The sequence below is a fragment of the Castanea sativa genome, chromosome 6 (genome assembly GCF_040712315.1).
Source record: "Castanea sativa cultivar Marrone di Chiusa Pesio chromosome 6, ASM4071231v1".
Lineage (NCBI taxonomy): Eukaryota > Viridiplantae > Streptophyta > Magnoliopsida > Fagales > Fagaceae > Castanea > Castanea sativa.
In genome coordinates, this window is record NC_134018.1 from 18,244,037 (window position 1) to 18,262,474 (window position 18,438).

Here is an 18,438-nt window from a genome sequence, read left to right on the forward strand (position 1 = left end):
AAGAAATGTTTACTAATAATAGTTTTATTAGTAACTTTTTATTAACATGATTTAAAAAAAAAAAGAATAGAAAGATAATTTATTAATGTGATTTAAACTCTACTAAAACTTTTTTAAGGGATTAATTTTTAAAAAAAAATTCAAAGTAATTTTCTAATTATTAACTACTATGTGCTAACTTCTAACTAACAAAAGCCACAATTGAAATACTAATCTGTATAAGATACCATTTCCAAATATTAATATCTTAGCTATTATATATTATACGCTAACTTTTTTTTTTTTTTTCAAAAGAAGCGTTTCTCTCTCTCCCCACAAAACAATGAAATTATAATAAGAATTAACTAAACAGAGGTAAGACTACACCACCTCTTTTCTACAATAAATGTTAAATTCAGATAATTTTTCATGCATATACACACGCTACACAAAGGGATTATAACAAAAATTAGCTAGACAGGGGTAAGATTGCACTATCTCTTTTGTACAATAAAATGTTAAATTCATATAATTTTTCATGTATATACACACATATGTAGCATGCAACGCACATGACTTAAACTTTAAGTTTAAACTTAAACTTGGTAGGGTGAAACTCACTCAAGTTTCAGTGTCTTCTTCCATGCTTTCAAGAACAAAAATTAAATTCTCATGTGAGTCTCTCTACTTCAATTTTTTTTTTTGATACAAGATAGAATTTATACTCTAGCTTAATCTAAGTGTATATGTGTGTGAAACTCCCTTTTGGAGATTTGAACCCCGGCCCTTGCCCCCCACACCCCACAAGCATTTATACAAGATAGAATTTAGATTGTTCTTAATTATTGAATTGAGGTTTCTACTTAAACATTATTTCAATTATTGTTTTAGATAGTTTTTAACTATTAAATTCAAGAGTTTTTCATTTAAATATATATGATTAATTGAGCCTTAAAGTTCAATGTATTATTAAAAATCATTTTATATATTTTTTTTAGGTACCTCTACCATATTCCATTCAATTATATATATATATATATATATATATATATATATATATATATGTGTGTGTGTGTGTGTGTGTACATTTTATGATACCTTAGTCTCACACAACATGCATTCATTATGTAACTTAAAAGTAAAATATTCATTTATTTTTATTATTTATTTTAAGTAAATTAATAGAATAATTATATACATATGAATTTCAATTAAGCCATGCATCACATGGGCATAATACTAGTTTAATAATAAAAGTTTGGCTTAGAATTCATGTTTGCGCCTAGTGGCTTCACCAAATTACAACAATATTATTTTATAAAAAAAAATTTTTAGATAGAGACAACAACTTATTTGTTCTTATCAATTTCTTTAGATAAAATAACAATAAGTGTTTTAACAAAGCACACAACATGCATTCAATTTTTAGTTGATAGAGACAACAACTTATTTTTTTCTTATCAATTTCTTTAGATAAAGTAATAATAAGTATTTTAACAAAACACGCAACATACATCTAAGATTTAGCAATTTAAATCCTACTTCAACTATATATCTATTATCAAATTTTCAACAATTATATATATATATATATATATATATATATATATATTCACCAATGGTCTTTCCATAAAATCTTTTTTTTTTTTTTTCGAGTTGCAATTTACGCATATGTATTTGTATATGATTGTTTTGATTAAATAAATTCATCTTACTTTTTTTTTTTTTTCTTTCTAAGTTTTCATGTATGAATAATACGTCAAAAGAAGTCTAATATTAAGAAGCAAAATAAGGGATACTCATTTAAGTTCTTGGTTTCTCTTAAGTAAGTTTTTTATTTATATTTTGAATTCTCAACTTTTGAACTATTTTGTGTGTTTTTGGTTTTGGTTATTCTATGTATATATTTTGTAAGTGTTTTAATTTTTTCAATTGACTATCACTACAAAAAATCTGGTTCAAAACATGTCTTTCATGTATTGTAGTACAATCTGATTTCAAGTTACTTTTAATTATTGATTGTTAAGATTTTATCAATGTTTATCTATTTTCATATTTTAAAATTTTGTTTGTACTCTTTGATAATTTCTTAGTATGTAGAATTCCTCCCATTTTTCTTCGAAAGTCTAACTAATTCAATTTAGAATTCCTCTATATTCTTTTAGATCATAGATAATATTGGGCTAAATTAAATTTATCGGTCCAAATCCTATGTGAGTCTCTCTTTACTTAATTTCTTTTTCATTTTTTTTAAAGTTTAGAAATTTGGATTGTTTTCATGTGTAATTTTAATATATGTGTTCCTAAAAGCTAAAATACAATATAATTAGAGATATTACTCAAGATGTATAAGTTTGGGTGTTAACCATTTGAATAAAAGCAACACTAAAACAAATTATTTCAACATCAAAATAAGACTTAAAAATGAATTTTTTTAGGTGTACAAATAAAATTGATTTTTTAATCTTAAAATTTGGAATTAATTATTTTAGAATAATCTTATTTTTGCAAGTATTAGAAAATATTCAACTACTTGAGTTCAAATCACTCTCTTCATTAACAAACAAGGAATTATAAAAAAAATTAGAAAAGTTTTTATTGATAATTTTAATTAGATATATTATATATAAAGACAAATATACAAATTATGCATTTTTTAATAATAAATTTATAATCATTCAGTTAGAAAATATTTCTAAAGTTATGTAATAATAACTCATTTAGTTATTAACTTATTATTACTCTCTATATCTCTATATATTAAGAGGATTCAGAAAGTTAGTTATGGTTTTAAAAAATGTCAAAAATATCCCTAATTTAATTAGATAATCCTTATTTTGAAAAAAATATATATGGTTAAAATTGTAATTCAACAAAATTCAAAAAGAAAAAACTACTAGAGAAACTTTTTTTCCTAAAAATTAGCATACTCTCTATTCAAATATATCTCGCGCACGTTTGATACATTTTTTTTTTCTAAAAACTAGCACAATCTAAACTCAGTAGTTTACTTCATTTCAAATCCTAAATTTTAGTTTCTTAAAAATTATTTTCTATGTAACTTCACTAACAGTGGATAAATTCAAATTGAAAAATTAGATTAAACTCAAAATAAAAAAGAGCCTCATCAAATGTGTGAAGTACGTGCAATGATGCTAGTCTCTATATATTAAGAGGATTCAGAAAGTTAGTTATGGTTTTAAAAAATGTCAAAAATATCTCTAATCTAATTAAATAATCTTTATTCAGAAAAAATAAAAAAAATATGGTTAAAATTGTAATTCAACAAAATTCCAAAAAGAAAAAACTACCAAAGAAATTTTTTTCCTAAAAATTAGCATACTCTCTATTTAAATATAGAGAAATGATATGTCCACAATATTTTCACAACATTTTTACAACAAATCCTAAGTGGCAGGATGTTACTGGTTGTTATTGTTGGGGCAAAAAAGTAATCTTAGTGTTAGGTTCAAATTTGAACCAATAACAACTAACCACCTATGATTTGTTGTAAAAATGTTGTGGACGTAGCACCTCTCTTAAATATATCTCACGGATGTTTGATACATTTTTTTCCTAAAAACTAGCACACACTAAACTCAGCAGTTTACTTCATTTCAAATCCTAAATTTTAGTTTCTAAAAAACAATTTGTGTAACTTCACTAACAGTTGATAAATTCAAATTGAAAAATTAGATTAAACTCAAGTGCTAGTATATATATAAAGAAAATTCACGGTATAGCTGTGTGTTGCATAGAACTTTCACTACTTTGATTAAAATTAAATTTAGATGCAGAGCTAGTTAGTATTTCCTCCAAATTAGGGTGAATTGACAACTTTGGGTAGCATTTTGCCTCATGTACTCACAAGCCAAGAAAGGCGAAAAAAAATAAATAAATAAAAAGCCCTAATTGAGTGTTGATGCAAACCACCATCGCCCTCTAATTTTGAAAAATACAGAACCTCTTCCCATTTTTTGTGTTATCTTGATTGATGGAGCATGTACAAAATGAAACATAAAAAGTGGAGAGAAGATTATTTGCATTCAACTTTAAGTGAAATTATAATATACTATAAGAGATCACGTCATTTATTCACCATTCTACTAAAAGGTTCCCACTTGTTTAAAATTACTAAGTTGGAATTTTTAAAAAAAAAATACTAACTACTAATTCAACAATTTTAAATATGTAGAAGTTTTTTGGTGGAATTATGGACAAGTGATGTGGTCCATCCTGAAAGCGGTATAATTTCTCTAATTTTTAGGGAAAATTTTTGGTGCATAGTATATGTAACAATAGCATATAACCCTTGGACACATATTACTTTTTTTTTTTTTTTTTTTTCAGTCACATAACCTAATATGTAGTAATTGCTACACATTAGTATTAGTATGCATCAAAATCTATTCCTTTAATTTTTAGTTTTAAATGACCAAACAAAAGCAAAACAAAACTTTTACAAAAAAATAAAAAATGAAAAATAAAAGGAGCAAAACAAAACTCCTCTTTTTTTTAAGTGTGTTTTATATAGTACTATTTAAGGGATTTCTTCTATTTATATTTCTCATTTTTTTTTATTTCAAAAATACTCTTACATTCTTATATTTAAATAGAGACAAAACTAAAAGATAATCCGGTAAAAATACAACTCTAACTTCTACTAAAACATTTCCTAAAATATAGAACCACTTTCTTGTTAATTTTCAAAATTTTTTATCTACTTATAAATTAGATTCTCAAAATAAAAATTACATATATAAAATAAAAACTTTTTTTTTTTTGCTACAAAAAAGGCTGCATCACATGCGCAAAATGCGTGGGATAAAACTAGTAGTTAGTAAACTATTTTGTCTTCAAATAAGGAATTTGGAGTTAATATCTGACTACATTCAAAAACTAAGATTAGTGTCATGATGATATCTACATTATATGAAATGTATGCCATAAATTGAAATTACTTAAAAAAAAAAAAAAAAAAAAAAAAAAAAAAAAAAAAAAACTTTTCTCACATTTCTTCACATTTTCCTTCTCCAACCAAACTCTACCCAAATGAAACCGACACCAACCTTCTTGATTCACAAGCTCACTTAGCCAGGGAATGCAATTGCTGTAATTCCCTCACATCCTTGAAGTTGAACCATTTCAAATTTAAACAAGCCTCTCAAAAAGAACTACCCAGACAACTATGCAAAACAAAGGCAAGGAACCTTAACTTTTCACGAATCTGGAGGTGGGCGTGTAGCTATAAAAACAAGTTTTATTTTTTGTTTCTTTCATCTGGGTTTTGTCGAAGGTTGTTGAAGTCCAATAATGGAGGGTGACAAGTACTCTGAAGAACTGGGCGTGGCGGTTAGAGTGGTCCACATGGCGTGCTCTCTGTGTCAGAGAGTGCAAGAAGGGTTGGTTTCTACGAGCAGTGACCAGGTTAAATCCAAGGACGATGATTCTCCTGTTACTGTTGCAGGTATGTATTTACATTTGAAGTCCCTGCTTTCAACTTGAGGCCTTTTCTTTTTTATTTCACTTTTTTTTTGGTGGCGAGGTTTGAAATTTTGAATGTGATGCATTTTGAATTTGGTGTGTGATTTTCGTTTATATGTTGCTCGTGTCTGTTTGGTTGTTGAGAAATGTGATATTGGAAACTAAAATAAATTATGAGTCTATTAAGGACCACAATTTATCTGTGTTTGATGCAACTGTCTGATGTTTGGGCGAGTATTCAAAATTTGGTGACCATGGTGACATAAAACATAAGGTTCAAAATGAAGCTATCGAGTTATCTTGGACTTCAGTGTTCATACGGTGTTTTTCAGGAAATTGTTTTTAGGTTTGTTTATTATTGTTGAGTTGGTTTCCATCTGGGATTCATGCTGGGCCAATATTTTGCTATCTCGACTATTTGGGAGGTAATTGTAATGCTTGACTGAGTTTTCTTTAGCATTGCTACCGAATTTCATGTTAGGACTGGTATTGACATATAGAAGTTATTGAGATATTGAAAAAGGAACAAAAAAGAACTATGCCTATTCCAACTTAAGTTGCTTGGTGCCTTGTCCTATAAAGGGAGCGGTTTTTCCAATTTTCTTTTTAAAAGAGAGAGAAAGAAAGAAAGAGCATTCAGTGGAAGGAATTATGAGACTTGATTTTTGGATAAAATTCCAGCTAATGCTAGGATAAATATACTGACGCAGACATGTCTAATTTACTTCTAAATTGGAGAATGGAGTTCAATAAATTTTCCTCTGAGCCAATATCAGGGGATTCTTTGAGTAAATAATAAAAATAGCTTGTTATATGTACATAGAAAAAATAAGTGCTGGTATCAATATTGAGAGAGAGAGAGAGAGAGAGTAACTGCAAGAATGCATTATTGCTCAAGGATTGCTGTGCCTTCTTTGGTGATAGTTAAGAAGACCAAGTAAATTGTAAATGGTAGGAAAGCTGTGCAAATGGGTGGTTTTATAATACAGTGAGTAGTGACCAAGCAAATTCAGTACTTAACAGCCATATAAGGTTTTAAAATATTTTATATGAGCTTGGTTGGGGGGTTATCACATTTAAAATCCATTATGTGGGGTAGTTACGCTACTGTCTTCAATTTGATGATGCCATGGCATTATGTTCTTTCTGTTTTTGTGGTGTCATGTACGTTTCTTCTTGTAAGAAATCTGTCTCTATGAAGGCACTGTTTTCATTTCCTATTCCGCAGAAAACATGTCCAATATACATCTTAGGAGCAAATATTTAAGTCCTTTTTTGATTGCAGAAGAGATTGTAATTATTTTGAATGCCTGTTATATTTTATTGGCCTATGAATTTTAGACTTGTCCTTGTGGGGTTATGATGGTCACTTTACCAAGCTATGATTTTTAAAAAAAATTAAAAAATGCTTATCTTTTGTTTATGCAGTTCTTAGTGTATAGCATCAAAGCTTTTTATATTCAACTGGAAATAGGTTTGAGATGCTCTTAAATGATGCTTCTGGAGTTGAAATGTGCATTCTACTTATTGGATTTCCCATTATTTTAATAAGTCTAGTATTTTGAGATAGAATATGATAATATTCTTTTGCTGCTGTGATAACCAGTTCAATTTTTTTGAAAGAAAGGAGTTTTGTTTAACTCTCAATTGAAAATCTGGTACACATTATATTTGTGAGTGTGCATCTGTATCACTCTCACCAAGCTTAATTTACTAATTCTCTTGATGTCACCATGGGAACAGATTGGGGTGTCCAAGCAACTGTAAGCTGGATACTGTCAGAAATCTTTGGGGGTCAGAATGTCTCCATTGTTGCTGAAGAAGATGTCCAAACTCTTTCCAAGGTTGATTCGGCAGGTTTGTTGGCAACCGTGGTGAACACTGTTAATGAGTGCTTAGCTGAAGCACCCAATTATGGTCTTCCAAGACCAGACAACGTTCTTGGAACTTCACAAATTCTAGAGACCATCAGCCGGTGCAACTCAACTGGGGGCCCCACAGGAAGACATTGGATACTTGACCCTGTTGATGGAACATTAGGGTTTGTACGGAAGGATCAATATGCCATAGCTCTAGCCTTGATGGAGGATGGAGAACTTATTCTCGGCGTTCTTGGATGCCCAAATTATCCAATGAAGAAAGAATGGTTAAATTATGATCATGAACACTATCAATCTATGTCCCAGATGTCTCCACCTGCTTCTGATTCATGGGAAAAGGGATGTGTGATGTATGCAAGGAGAGGCACTGGTGAGGCATGGATGCAACCATTAGTCCATCAACAGAAGAAGCTCGAATGGCCAAATTCTGCTAGACTGATTTGCGTGTCTTCCATTGATGATCCAGCATTGGCAACGTTTTGTGAATCTGTGCAGAAGGCGAATTCAAACCATTCCTTCACAGCAGGAGTTGCTCACAGTGCAGGGCTTAGGTCTGTTACATTTTATTTGACTTAAAGTTTGATTTATTTTAACTATTTGGATAGTCAAAGAAAACATTCATTTTGATGGATGAAGATAGGAACCAGGATTTTACTAAAGGTTAAGAAGGTTGAGAGCAATGGGAGAAGAAAGTATAAAGAGTAAATATAATGGGGAAACTCAATTATATTAAATACGTAATTAGAGAAGTAGAAATTTGTGTGTGAAAGCACACAGTAAAGTAGACTTAATTGCACAATGTGATGCTCCAATTTGATTGATTGTGTGATGTGTGTGGGGTGTGTGATGAGTCCCACATCAGGTATTTACCAAGCAGATCTGGGTTTTAACAATTACAAGGAGCTTCAATTGTGACTAGTCATTTTGAGGTATAGCACGGATGTGGCTAGCGTTTTTCTTGGGTCGTTACATATGGTATCAGAGCTGGTCCGGTAATTTCGTGTGGGCTCGGAGACACTACTCCACAAAGTAGACCCTAACTAGAACGTTAGGGATTTAAGTAGAGGAGATTGTGATGCCCCAATTTGATTGATTGCGTGATGTGTGTGGGTGTGTGATGAGTCCCACATCGGGTATTTACTGGGTTGAACTAAGCTTTATTAACAATTGCAATGAGCCTCAATTGTGACTAGTCTTTTTGAGGAATAGCGCAAATGTGACTAGCGCAAATGTGGCTAGCGCTTTTCTTTAGGTCGTTAAATATGATATCAAAGCCGGCCCGGTAACCCCGTATGGGCTCGGAGACACTACCCCACAAAGTGGGCCCTAACGAGAACATTAGGGATTTAAGCAGAGGAGATTGTGATGCCCCAATTTGATTGATTGTGTGATGTGTGTGGGTGTGTGATGAGTCCCACATCGGGTATTTACTGGGTTGAACTGAACTTTATTAACAACTGCAAATAGCCTCAATTGTGACTAGTCCTTTTGAGGTATAGCGTAGATATGGTTAGCGCTTTTCCTTGGGTCATTACATATGGTATCAGAACCGGCCCGGTAACCTCGTGTGGGCTCAGAGATACTACCCCACAAAGTGGGCCGTAACGAGGACGTTAGGGATTTAAGTGGGGGAGATTGTGATGCCCTAATTTGATTGATTGTGTGATGTGTGTGGGTGTGTGATAAGTCCCACATCGGGTATTTACTGGGTTAAACTGAACTTTATTAATAACTGCAAGGAGCCTCAATTGTGACTAGTTCTTTTAAAGTATAGCGCAATTGTGGCTAGCGTTTTTCCTTGAATCGTTACATCACAGTATGGTATCAGAGCCATGACCTAGCCGGAAGTGTGGGCCCCACACGTGAGGATGCGTGAGGACGCGTGTGCCTGTAAGGGGGGTGGATTGTAGTGACCCAAAAGGGGGTCTTGCATTTCATGGAATCCCACATTGCTTAGGGAAGCACATGGGGATGTGCTTATAAGGAATGCCCTCCCTTGTTGTGTATGAGGCCTTTTCCCCAGTGCAACTTAGGGAAGAACAAAATCTTGAGGGACTAAGAGAGCCTTCGGGCCGCCCAAAGAGGAAAAAATCATGCACATGGGGGTGGGGCGTGACACACAACAATTTGCTTACTATTTAAAATTATGATTATATTTTACTTCCCTATATAAAAACTTGCAAAATAATTGCAGAGGGAAACGTTTGCTGTTGTAGAGGTATTTTTTAGTGTTATCTATGCAAGTCACTGGAAGTGAGATGATATAGGAACAGGATAAGTCGACAGACCATCAAACAAACTTGTCCTTGCTTAACTTTGAGGTTAGTGCATGGAGTGGTGCTTTTATGCATGCATTGCAATATATACTTAATATTTCAGGCCAAATCAGGCAAGTTTTCTTTAGATAAAAAGGCATCTACCCTCCCCATATGTAAGCAGTAGAGGCGTGCGCAATCATGGATTCAATCCTGTTTAGGTGCTTGAGTTATATTACCAAAAGAAATTACAGGTTGAATCTGACATGAAATTACTGTAAATTAAATGAATTTACTTATCTTCTCATTGTTGCTCATTCCTTTGTGATTTTGCTTTTCCAATTTTAAATCCAAAGTAATATTTTAACCCCAAGACAACGGCTTTTCAATGTCTTTAGCACTGTGGTTGAAGAGCTTTGGCAACTTTTTAATTTTATTTAGGCTGTTATATATCCAAAAAAAAGCTTAAAATGTGTTATATTTTAATTCTCACGGAATGCTTTTCACACTTTATTGGCAGAAAGCAGCCCTTGCGTGTCTACAGCATGGTGAAATATGCAGCCATCGCTCGGGGAGATGCTGAGATATTTATGAAGTTTGCAAGGTCTGGATACAAAGAGAAGATATGGGATCATGCCGCTGGTGTTGTCATCGTAGAAGAGGCTGGTGGTGTGGTTACCGATGCTGGAGGACGTCCGTTGGACTTTTCAAAGGGAGTGTACTTAGAAGGTCTTGATCGAGGAATAATTGCTTGCTCTGGGGCCACATTGCATGAGAAAATCATTGGGGCTGTTTATGCTAGTTGGGATTCCTCTAATTTATGAGACTTTCTACATCATGCCAGTACACCGCTGAGACTGTTTAGTACTTTCGCAGGGTAAGGTCATTATATTATTAAGTCAATATCTTAAGGAACTAATTAATCTGATACATTGCTTGGGTGCATTGAGCTATTTTTGAGGCTTTCGATGTCATGTCTAGTGACTGCTGATTTTGCAATCTGGCTTGATTTAAAAAAAAAAAAAAGGGGGAGGGGGGGGGGGGGGGGCGGGGTATTCTCTTGATGTAATCAATTGATTATAGAAAAGAAAAAAATTTCTTTGAAATCTTCCTTTTTTCCTCTTTTTTTTGTTTTTTTTTCATAAAACCAAACAAAGCCAAAGCCAAAGTTTCCCACAACTTATTTTATGGCAGTGTGCTTTCTGTTACCCTATAAACATCCTGGGGCAAAAATAATGCTGAAAAAATGGTTTTCAGTCTTTATATTTCAACCTTCATGTGTGTGCGCGCCCGCTTGTGTGTGGTCTTATTAGTCTGTGCTGTATCAATAGCATATTCATCTTCTTTTTCTCACTGAGACATTCAAATCCATATCTGATGAAATGTTTTGACTTTATAAGAGAAATTTTTGCTCTCTCTCTCTCTCTCTTCCACCCTTGCCTCTCAAAAAAAAAAAAACTCTTATATTGTCATGCCATTCTCTTCATTGTTTCTGTCATCTCTTGTTTCTATCCCAGACTGGTCTGTTATTCAGTCATATTGTGCTGCGTTGACCCTGAACTTCGGCAATTAGATTGATACATTTCTGATGTGCTGGACGAACTGAGTTGAATCAATATTAAGTTTACATTTTACTAAAAGTATGATAAGACTTTTGAGTGAATTGGTTGCTAATTTTAGATTATTTCAAACATAAAGATTAGGTTGAATAAAAGAGCTGGGAATTTGTTCTGTCAATATGGTGTCAATCTGAGAACTCTGTCCAAGTTGGATTGAGATCAGTTCATAATTTGTCCAAAATATTTGTTTATTCTAATTTCGAAGTCTGACCTGTGCTGCTTCTTAACTTTAAATCTTCAAAATATTTCAGGGCAAGCAACTTGCAAGAAGGGCTGCAGATGTAGGTCACCTGCATGTACTTGAATTTGACAATGATCCATACGTTTCTCTTTGTGTAGCTAATTTAATGTGTTACTTTAGGGAAACGAGCTCTAACTGAAATGACACTCCTCCCTTTGTAAAGGCAATGTGGAGGACGAGGTTATGGATTTAAGATTCACTGAGTTTGTGTAATTAATTACCTGTTAAAAAAAGAGAAAAGAAATGGGCTATGACTAAGTTCAAGTTTACAGAAAGAAGTATTTTGGACCTTGATCTAATTACTGAGTGCCCCAACAGTGACATCTCAGTTGCATTTACTTTGCCTTTTTAGAGAAAAAATTGTCTTTATGATGTACTGATTCTGTCTTCTCAATGGAAAGCTGCTCCTATTTAGTGGCGTTCCATGTCTATTCAACACCGGCTATTCATGGGAACATCATTTATTAGTTCTTCATTTAGGACTTGAAATGCATGTATTGTAATTTCTACATGAGTCTGGTAACGTATACCCTTAAAAAAGTATTTATGAAGAATTGAAAAAGCTGTCAAAACAGTTAATCACTTTTTTTTTATTTTTCCATCAAAAGTTTTCTAAATTGGTTTACTAACATATGCCCTAAGGGTACACGTTAGTAAAACTCTTTTTACATTTAAATGGAATATTGAGCTACTATGAAAAAGTATTGACAAACATAGCCAACTAAGTCAAGTATATTACTGATCCTAGAGGGGGGAATTATATATATATATATATGTGTGTGTATAAAATTATTATTTCCCATGCATGTACATATGGTAGTCTAATGAGAAGGAAATTAAGTAGTAGCTGTGGATCTGATGAATATTCTACAATCTCAGACGCACTGGTTTGCTTATATTTGTTCATATTTGTGTGTTCTGTAACTATAAGATTTGGTTCAGTAAGATCTTTTATGGTAAGAGCTAAAAATAATCCAGTGGTTAATAAAGTTTCTTGAGCAGTCAGGGTGCAAATTTGATTGACACAAGCTATGCATGTGGAAACATAGATATTTTTCCACAGATATCCATTTGGGTTTTCTATGGTTTATGAACGAAGTCCAGGGTCTTAAATCTGACCACAAAAACTCAGAGAGACGGAGGGAAAGTCCGGGGCAACAAGCGTTGTATGAATCTCTATATGTAGTTTGAGGTATTTGGATCAATCTTGCCAGGAGAAACACCCAAGGGTGGGAAGGGTGATATATCAAATGTAAGTTTCTCTTCTTACTTTCTACTGTGTAAGAAGTTGAAGATATAAAGAGTCATTTTTCACCACTTAAGCATGAATAGTAACAAATATTACCACAGGATTCTTGGAACTAGTATAAATCAATTGATGCTGTTTGAATCATTCCCTTGCAGCATTGAGAAAACGTACTTGCTACTGCTAGTTGCCACATTTGAACTTGTCAAAAGACTCAAAATCAGTGCCTAGAACTTTTTTATGTGTCTTATTTTGGTCTTGTATATGCATGTACCTTCCAAACCTAGAGATAACCATAAACCAAAAAAAAAAACTAGTATGACATGAACCAAATATGTACACTTGACAATAGTAAATGACCAATGTTTTCCAAATGTAGAATTCCCGAAAGGAAAAGGATTCTCACCATTTGAAATAAATGTACAGATCCAAAAAATAAAATCTTTACATTATAATGGACTCTCTCTATTTCAACTGAAATGGAGAGATTTTTGTTCGTCAACAAGAATTCCTGTCACTAGCTAATTAACTCATACCCCTAGTCATTAAGCTCCCTTCTAAATTCTCTGGCCTCAGTCAAAGCATTCCTCCACTCACTAATATCATCCACTTCCCTCATTCTCTGTGCCATTTCTATAATCCAAATTGGCAAGCCTCCACATTGTCTGATAATTAGCTTTGCAATTTCCTCAATCGCTGGGGTAAGTGGTTTGCGGAGGCCTAGCTTTTCCATAAACAACTTTTCTGCTTCTTCATCAGAAAGGGGCTCCACCTTGATAGTTTCGCGGAAATTCATCTTTCGACACACATCTACTGATCGAGTACCTAATATCAGTTTGCATTCACTCACTTTGTTTGGAATCCCTACTTCCTCTGGCTGAAAATGTTTCCAAACATCATCTAAAATGAGTACAGTTCTTTCTCTCCTTTTCAACGCCTTAAATAACTTAGCTGCCCTCTTCCTAATATCTTTTTCATCTAAAAAATCTAGTCCTACTTCTTTTGCAATGTCATTTTGCAATTTGAAGATGCTGAGAGGTTGTGACACAGTGATCCAATATACATGATAAAATGGACAAGTACTTTCTATGAGTTGATTATGGATATGCATCAAAATGGCTGTTTTTCCAATTCCCTCCACTCCATAGATACCAATTCTTGACACCTTAACATCGGCAAAGCATTCCCAGATTCTCTTCATAATTCTTTTAGTTGAAATCCCACCAACCAATGGTGTTGTCAGTAATGCATCCCTGCTGGTATGATGTGCATCAAGAAGCAGCCCCTGAGGAAATTTACCCTGCTCATGAAGCTCTTCTACTTCTTTAATATTCTTCTCAACATGACTTTCCAACCACGGTCGTAAGAAATGCTTTCCTTTTCCAACTTCTTGTTTTATGCTTTGAATGTCAATTTTCTTTCTTTGTACGTTTCTCAACCAAACTTCAACTTCTCTCTTCCGCTTTTTATGAGGTTGAAATTTTGCACTTTCCAATGCTGTGGTGATATCCTCCTCTAGACTGCACAAAGCTTCCAATTTTTGCTCAAGAGATTCTGTTTTTTTATCAAGGGAGTTCAACAATTCGGGACACTCCCTAATGAACGTCCATATGTTCATGAGAAGCTCAATTTTCCCCCATAATTTCTCTACGAATTGTTTCGGCATAGAACATACTGCCAGAATCGCCAAGAACTCCATCGCCATTGTACTACCTAGCTAATACCGATGCATCAAATGTAGACAACATTTTAACTACTGAAAAAAAAAAAGAAATTAATAATAATTATTAAAAAAAAAAAAGTGGTACAAAGAAACAAATTTCAGATTGGAACCTAATACATTGGATCTGTCAAAGAACGGTTAAATTAAGTTTAGAGAACAGCTCTTGCAAAAATAAAGAGAAACCAAAGTAAGATTCATGATTATCAACAAAAAGGCGATCTACTCTTGGAACAATGTTATACATCGTTCTGTCATTGCAGTGGCTTTGTCCAATGGACTATGTAGAAAGAGTTCAATAATTTCTTTCTTTTCCGTAGCATATCATTCATCCCTCCATTATTTTACACTTCTCAAAAGTTCGGCAATGGCAGAAATGTTTTCTTCATATCAGTTTGATATGACCTTCATTTTTCCCGTTGCATAGTGTTAGATATATGGCACAAGTGACTCAAACAGATTAACTTTGAGTTAGTTTATAATTAGCCTTAGGTTATTCGAGTATTTTCTAGTATATAAACTCTACATTAGATTCATTATAACACAAGAGCTTAATAGAATATGTAACTGTCAAAGCCTTGTGCATCATGGATGTAGGCCAATAAATTGAATCATATGCGCTCTCTATTTCATGCTTTTTCTCATCATTCAAGCATCACACACAATCACACAACTTTAACCATTGTATCTACTGCTGCATCATATAGCTCAAATTTTTTCGAGGTGAAATTGTGGTAGAAGAAAGAAATTTACCATAATTGGATACTTTATGGGTGACAAAGAAACTGGGAATAAGATAGAATAGCCTAGAAAAACTTCTACTTTGACTCTATCAAATTTTATTCATTGTCAAAATAAGCTTGCTCCTATAAGATAAGGACTACATAGGTGGCATATACCTTAAAATTTCTCATAATTATTTTTCACTGATCAATAAGATTTAACAAAAACTACTCAAAAAAAAAAAAAAAAGATTTAACAAAAGAGGGAACACAATTCAAATTGAGCAGGAATCATATCCATTCTAGTTATGGTCCAAAACCACATGTCATCACAAAGATACTGATATATCCAGACCAGACAGACCAGGAGACATCAACTAACAACAGAAACCATAAAACAATAGGTCTAAAATAAAAAGAGAATATGACATATACATATGTTGTAACTGAAGTGAATGAGCTTACAACAATGGAGGACAAAATGGCATACCCTCGTGAGAGAAGAGAAAGCTCGCAGAAACGCAGGCAATATTCACGTCCTTCCTGAAGCTCTCGTAAGAGCAAGTAGGTGCAGTACACTAGACTGAACAGAGGGACAAAAGTTAAAATTGAAGGTGCATCATGGGTGTGTCAATTATTTTACTTTTCAAGTACACCTTTTACCGCTGAACAAAGATACAGATTCGGGAACAAGCAGCATAAATGATGATCAATGTAAATTGCTAGCCAGTTTCCTCAGCTGTAAATTACTCACCAGTTTCCGAACTAAGTATGGGAATGGACGGAGTCGGTCAACGCTTGAAATTTCAACCTAGCGTTTAACCCCCACAAAAAAAGAAAGAAAAAACAATGACTAAGTCGTGGGTCCTATCAGCTTGTGAGAGGGAGAAAGCATATAGCCTCACACATAGACGTCCTTTTCTCTCTATTTGTTGGGTGTTTTAGGATAGATGTTGGTATTTATCCTCCCACACACAGACGTCCTTCTCTACTTGCAGCCACCATTACTTTCAGAGGAAGAGCTCCTTTCCTTTTCAAGGCTACCATGGAGGGCTTATCATCAAACATTTTATATATATATATATATATATATATATATATATATATATATATATATATATGTGCATTCTTCACAAAATCATGCTACATGCTGTGATTTTAGATAAGTATATTGGAGTAATTTCTAACAAAATTGGCATTATGTTATTGGATTAAGGGATAAGTAAGAGTGGTAAGTGCAATGACAGCGTAAATTTTGCCTATCAAGGAATGCATTAAAAAAAATGAACAAGAGCTACGATTTAGTGAGTTTACTATTGAAATGGATGCACAATGGGTTATATAGTTAATAGCAAGCAGCAAGTAGATGCGATTCTAGCAGGCACAGTCCACAATATTAACATGCGGAAGAAGGAATTGAGGAGTTTGGAGGTTTAATCCCTTTATTAAAAGGATGAAAACAAAGTATCTCATAAATTAGCATCATTTGAAGTGAAGTTAAAAAAAAAAAGTTAAATTAAAATAATTTATTGTTTAGATCGAAGATTCTACCAATTAAGTGACGATGTATAACTAGCATTTGAGCACGCATGTGAAGCTCTTATATTTTTTTGGGCAAAAGTTAATAATTTGCATATATTATAATTTAGAAAAAAATTTTATTTTTAAAACAAATAAAAATGATAAACTTTAAAGATAAGTATTAACTATAATTTCTTTTTTTGAAAGTGAGGGGAAAATAATTCTAAATTTTAGGAGTTCTCTTTTTTAATTCAAAATACATTTGTTATTTGATATTTATGACCCTATTTTTAAATAAAATTACCTTTTATTAACGAGGGTATTTTTGAACCACATAAAAATTCAATTGAAGGAATGGAATCTTTTTATATAATATATATATATATATATATATATATATATATATATGTGGATGTAATCCAATTAATAATAATGAAAATCAAAGAGTAATCATTACTTCAAATAATAATAATATAAGAAATAATTATTTTATTTTATTATATAAAAATTATAAAATAATTACTAATTAATGCATCTTCAATTTTTTTTTAGAAACAACATCATCAATTATTAATTACTCAATTATAAAATATAATTTAAATATTCATTTATTAAGTTATCAAAATTTACTAATCAAATTTATTACCATGTTAATTTGTAAATATTTATAATAATTTTATCATTTTTATTAAATAAAAGGCTATTTGAAAAAATAAATTAAATTATTTTTTTTTTTAAAACCTCAATAACATAGTTGCAGACTAGGCTACAATGAATGGACGCGTGTCCCATCTGCGAAAGTTGGGCCTGGTCCAGCTTGGCTAATTGAAGCCACAATCTATGGATAAGCCCATCCAAAAACCCGGCCTAGATGATTGGAACACAAAAAATTTGACAATTTGGTAATCCACATGCGCCCAGAAGGAGTGAATAACAGAATTATAGTGAAAACTGAAAAGATAAATAAATAATTAAAAACATGGTCATCAGAGGGGCCACAAAAATAAATCTCCAAGATTTATTTTTTCCCCTTATCTGCTAACCCAAGCTTCATCAATGCATCTTTAGTCGAATTTATAGAAATATAAGGGATAAAATTCATATAATACAAGATCGATCTGTACCTATTTTATTCTATTTAGTGCAGAATGATACTGATTGAAATTTGGTATAAGATGCAAAAACTAAAATAAGTTAAATAGAAATGCGTGCAGATATTTATAGATTTTAATGATTGACTAAACAATGAATTTATATACATATACACGCGCATACTAGCTTGTAACTCGTGCAATGCACAAAGATTTGTTAAATGTTATAAATATTATTTTAATAAAAAAAAAAAAAAGGAGACGAAGTGCATTGAATTAAAGTAGTTTAGTTTGCATCTTTTTTCTGTTAAAAAATTAGCCGTGTTTTGGGTTTTCAAGAACTATTTCTTATTCTATTAGCAATAGTAATGTGTTATGATTTAAAATGGAGTAGAAATTTAGTATTTTAGAGACATTTCACACCTTAAAGAGGTAAGAGAGGGAGAAATATTAGGTGTTTATGTTTGATAGGAAGATGGACAACCTTTACAAATAAGCAAGAGAAAGGTTAAAAAAAATCCCTTTAGAGATCAACATTCAACAGGTATGAGAGAGAGAGAATTTAGAGGTTTCTAGGGATTGTGGATTAAAGCTATAGATAATCTCTTCGTATTTTGAACCTAATAACTCACTTGATTTCATAAAAAAGAAATGGACACATATCACAAAATTGAAAATTC

At 32.4% G+C, this 18,438-nt stretch overlaps 2 protein-coding genes across 2 annotated transcripts; one reads left to right on the top strand and one right to left on the bottom strand.

The window, feature by feature from the left end:
• The first annotated feature begins 4,977 nt into the window (after window positions 1-4,977).
• LOC142641299 (3',5'-bisphosphate nucleotidase AHL) lies at window positions 4,978-11,880 on the top strand. Its single transcript, XM_075815702.1, has 4 exons — window positions 4,978-5,446; window positions 7,207-7,894; window positions 10,119-10,475; window positions 11,469-11,880. The coding sequence occupies exons 1-3, from the start codon at window positions 5,293-5,295 to the stop codon at window positions 10,420-10,422; spliced, it is 1,146 nt and encodes a 381-aa protein (XP_075671817.1). The 5' UTR covers window positions 4,978-5,292; the 3' UTR covers window positions 10,423-10,475; window positions 11,469-11,880.
• Window positions 11,881-12,951: 1,071 nt separating this feature from the next.
• On the bottom strand, window positions 12,952-15,724 carry LOC142641300 (putative disease resistance protein At4g14610). Its single transcript, XM_075815703.1, has 2 exons — window positions 15,637-15,724; window positions 12,952-14,417 (listed from the first exon to the last, which is right to left on the bottom strand). The coding sequence occupies exon 2, from the start codon at window positions 14,407-14,409 to the stop codon at window positions 13,243-13,245; it is 1,167 nt and encodes a 388-aa protein (XP_075671818.1). The 5' UTR covers window positions 14,410-14,417; window positions 15,637-15,724; the 3' UTR covers window positions 12,952-13,242.
• Window positions 15,725-18,438: the final 2,714 nt, after the last annotated feature.

Bases quoted from the DNA above. Each gene is read 5' to 3' on its own strand.
- LOC142641299 (XM_075815702.1), top strand. From the start codon at position 5,293: ATGGAGGGTGACAAGTACTCTGAAGAACTGGGCGTGGCGGTTAGAGTG. The intron at 5,447-7,206 runs GTATGTATTTAC...CCATGGGAACAG, and splicing joins TTCTCCTGTTACTGTTGCAG to ATTGGGGTGTCCAAGCAACT. The intron at 7,895-10,118 runs GTCTGTTACATT...CTTTATTGGCAG, and splicing joins GCTCACAGTGCAGGGCTTAG to AAAGCAGCCCTTGCGTGTCT.
- LOC142641300 (XM_075815703.1), bottom strand. From the start codon at position 14,409: ATGGCGATGGAGTTCTTGGCGATTCTGGCAGTATGTTCTATGCCGAAA.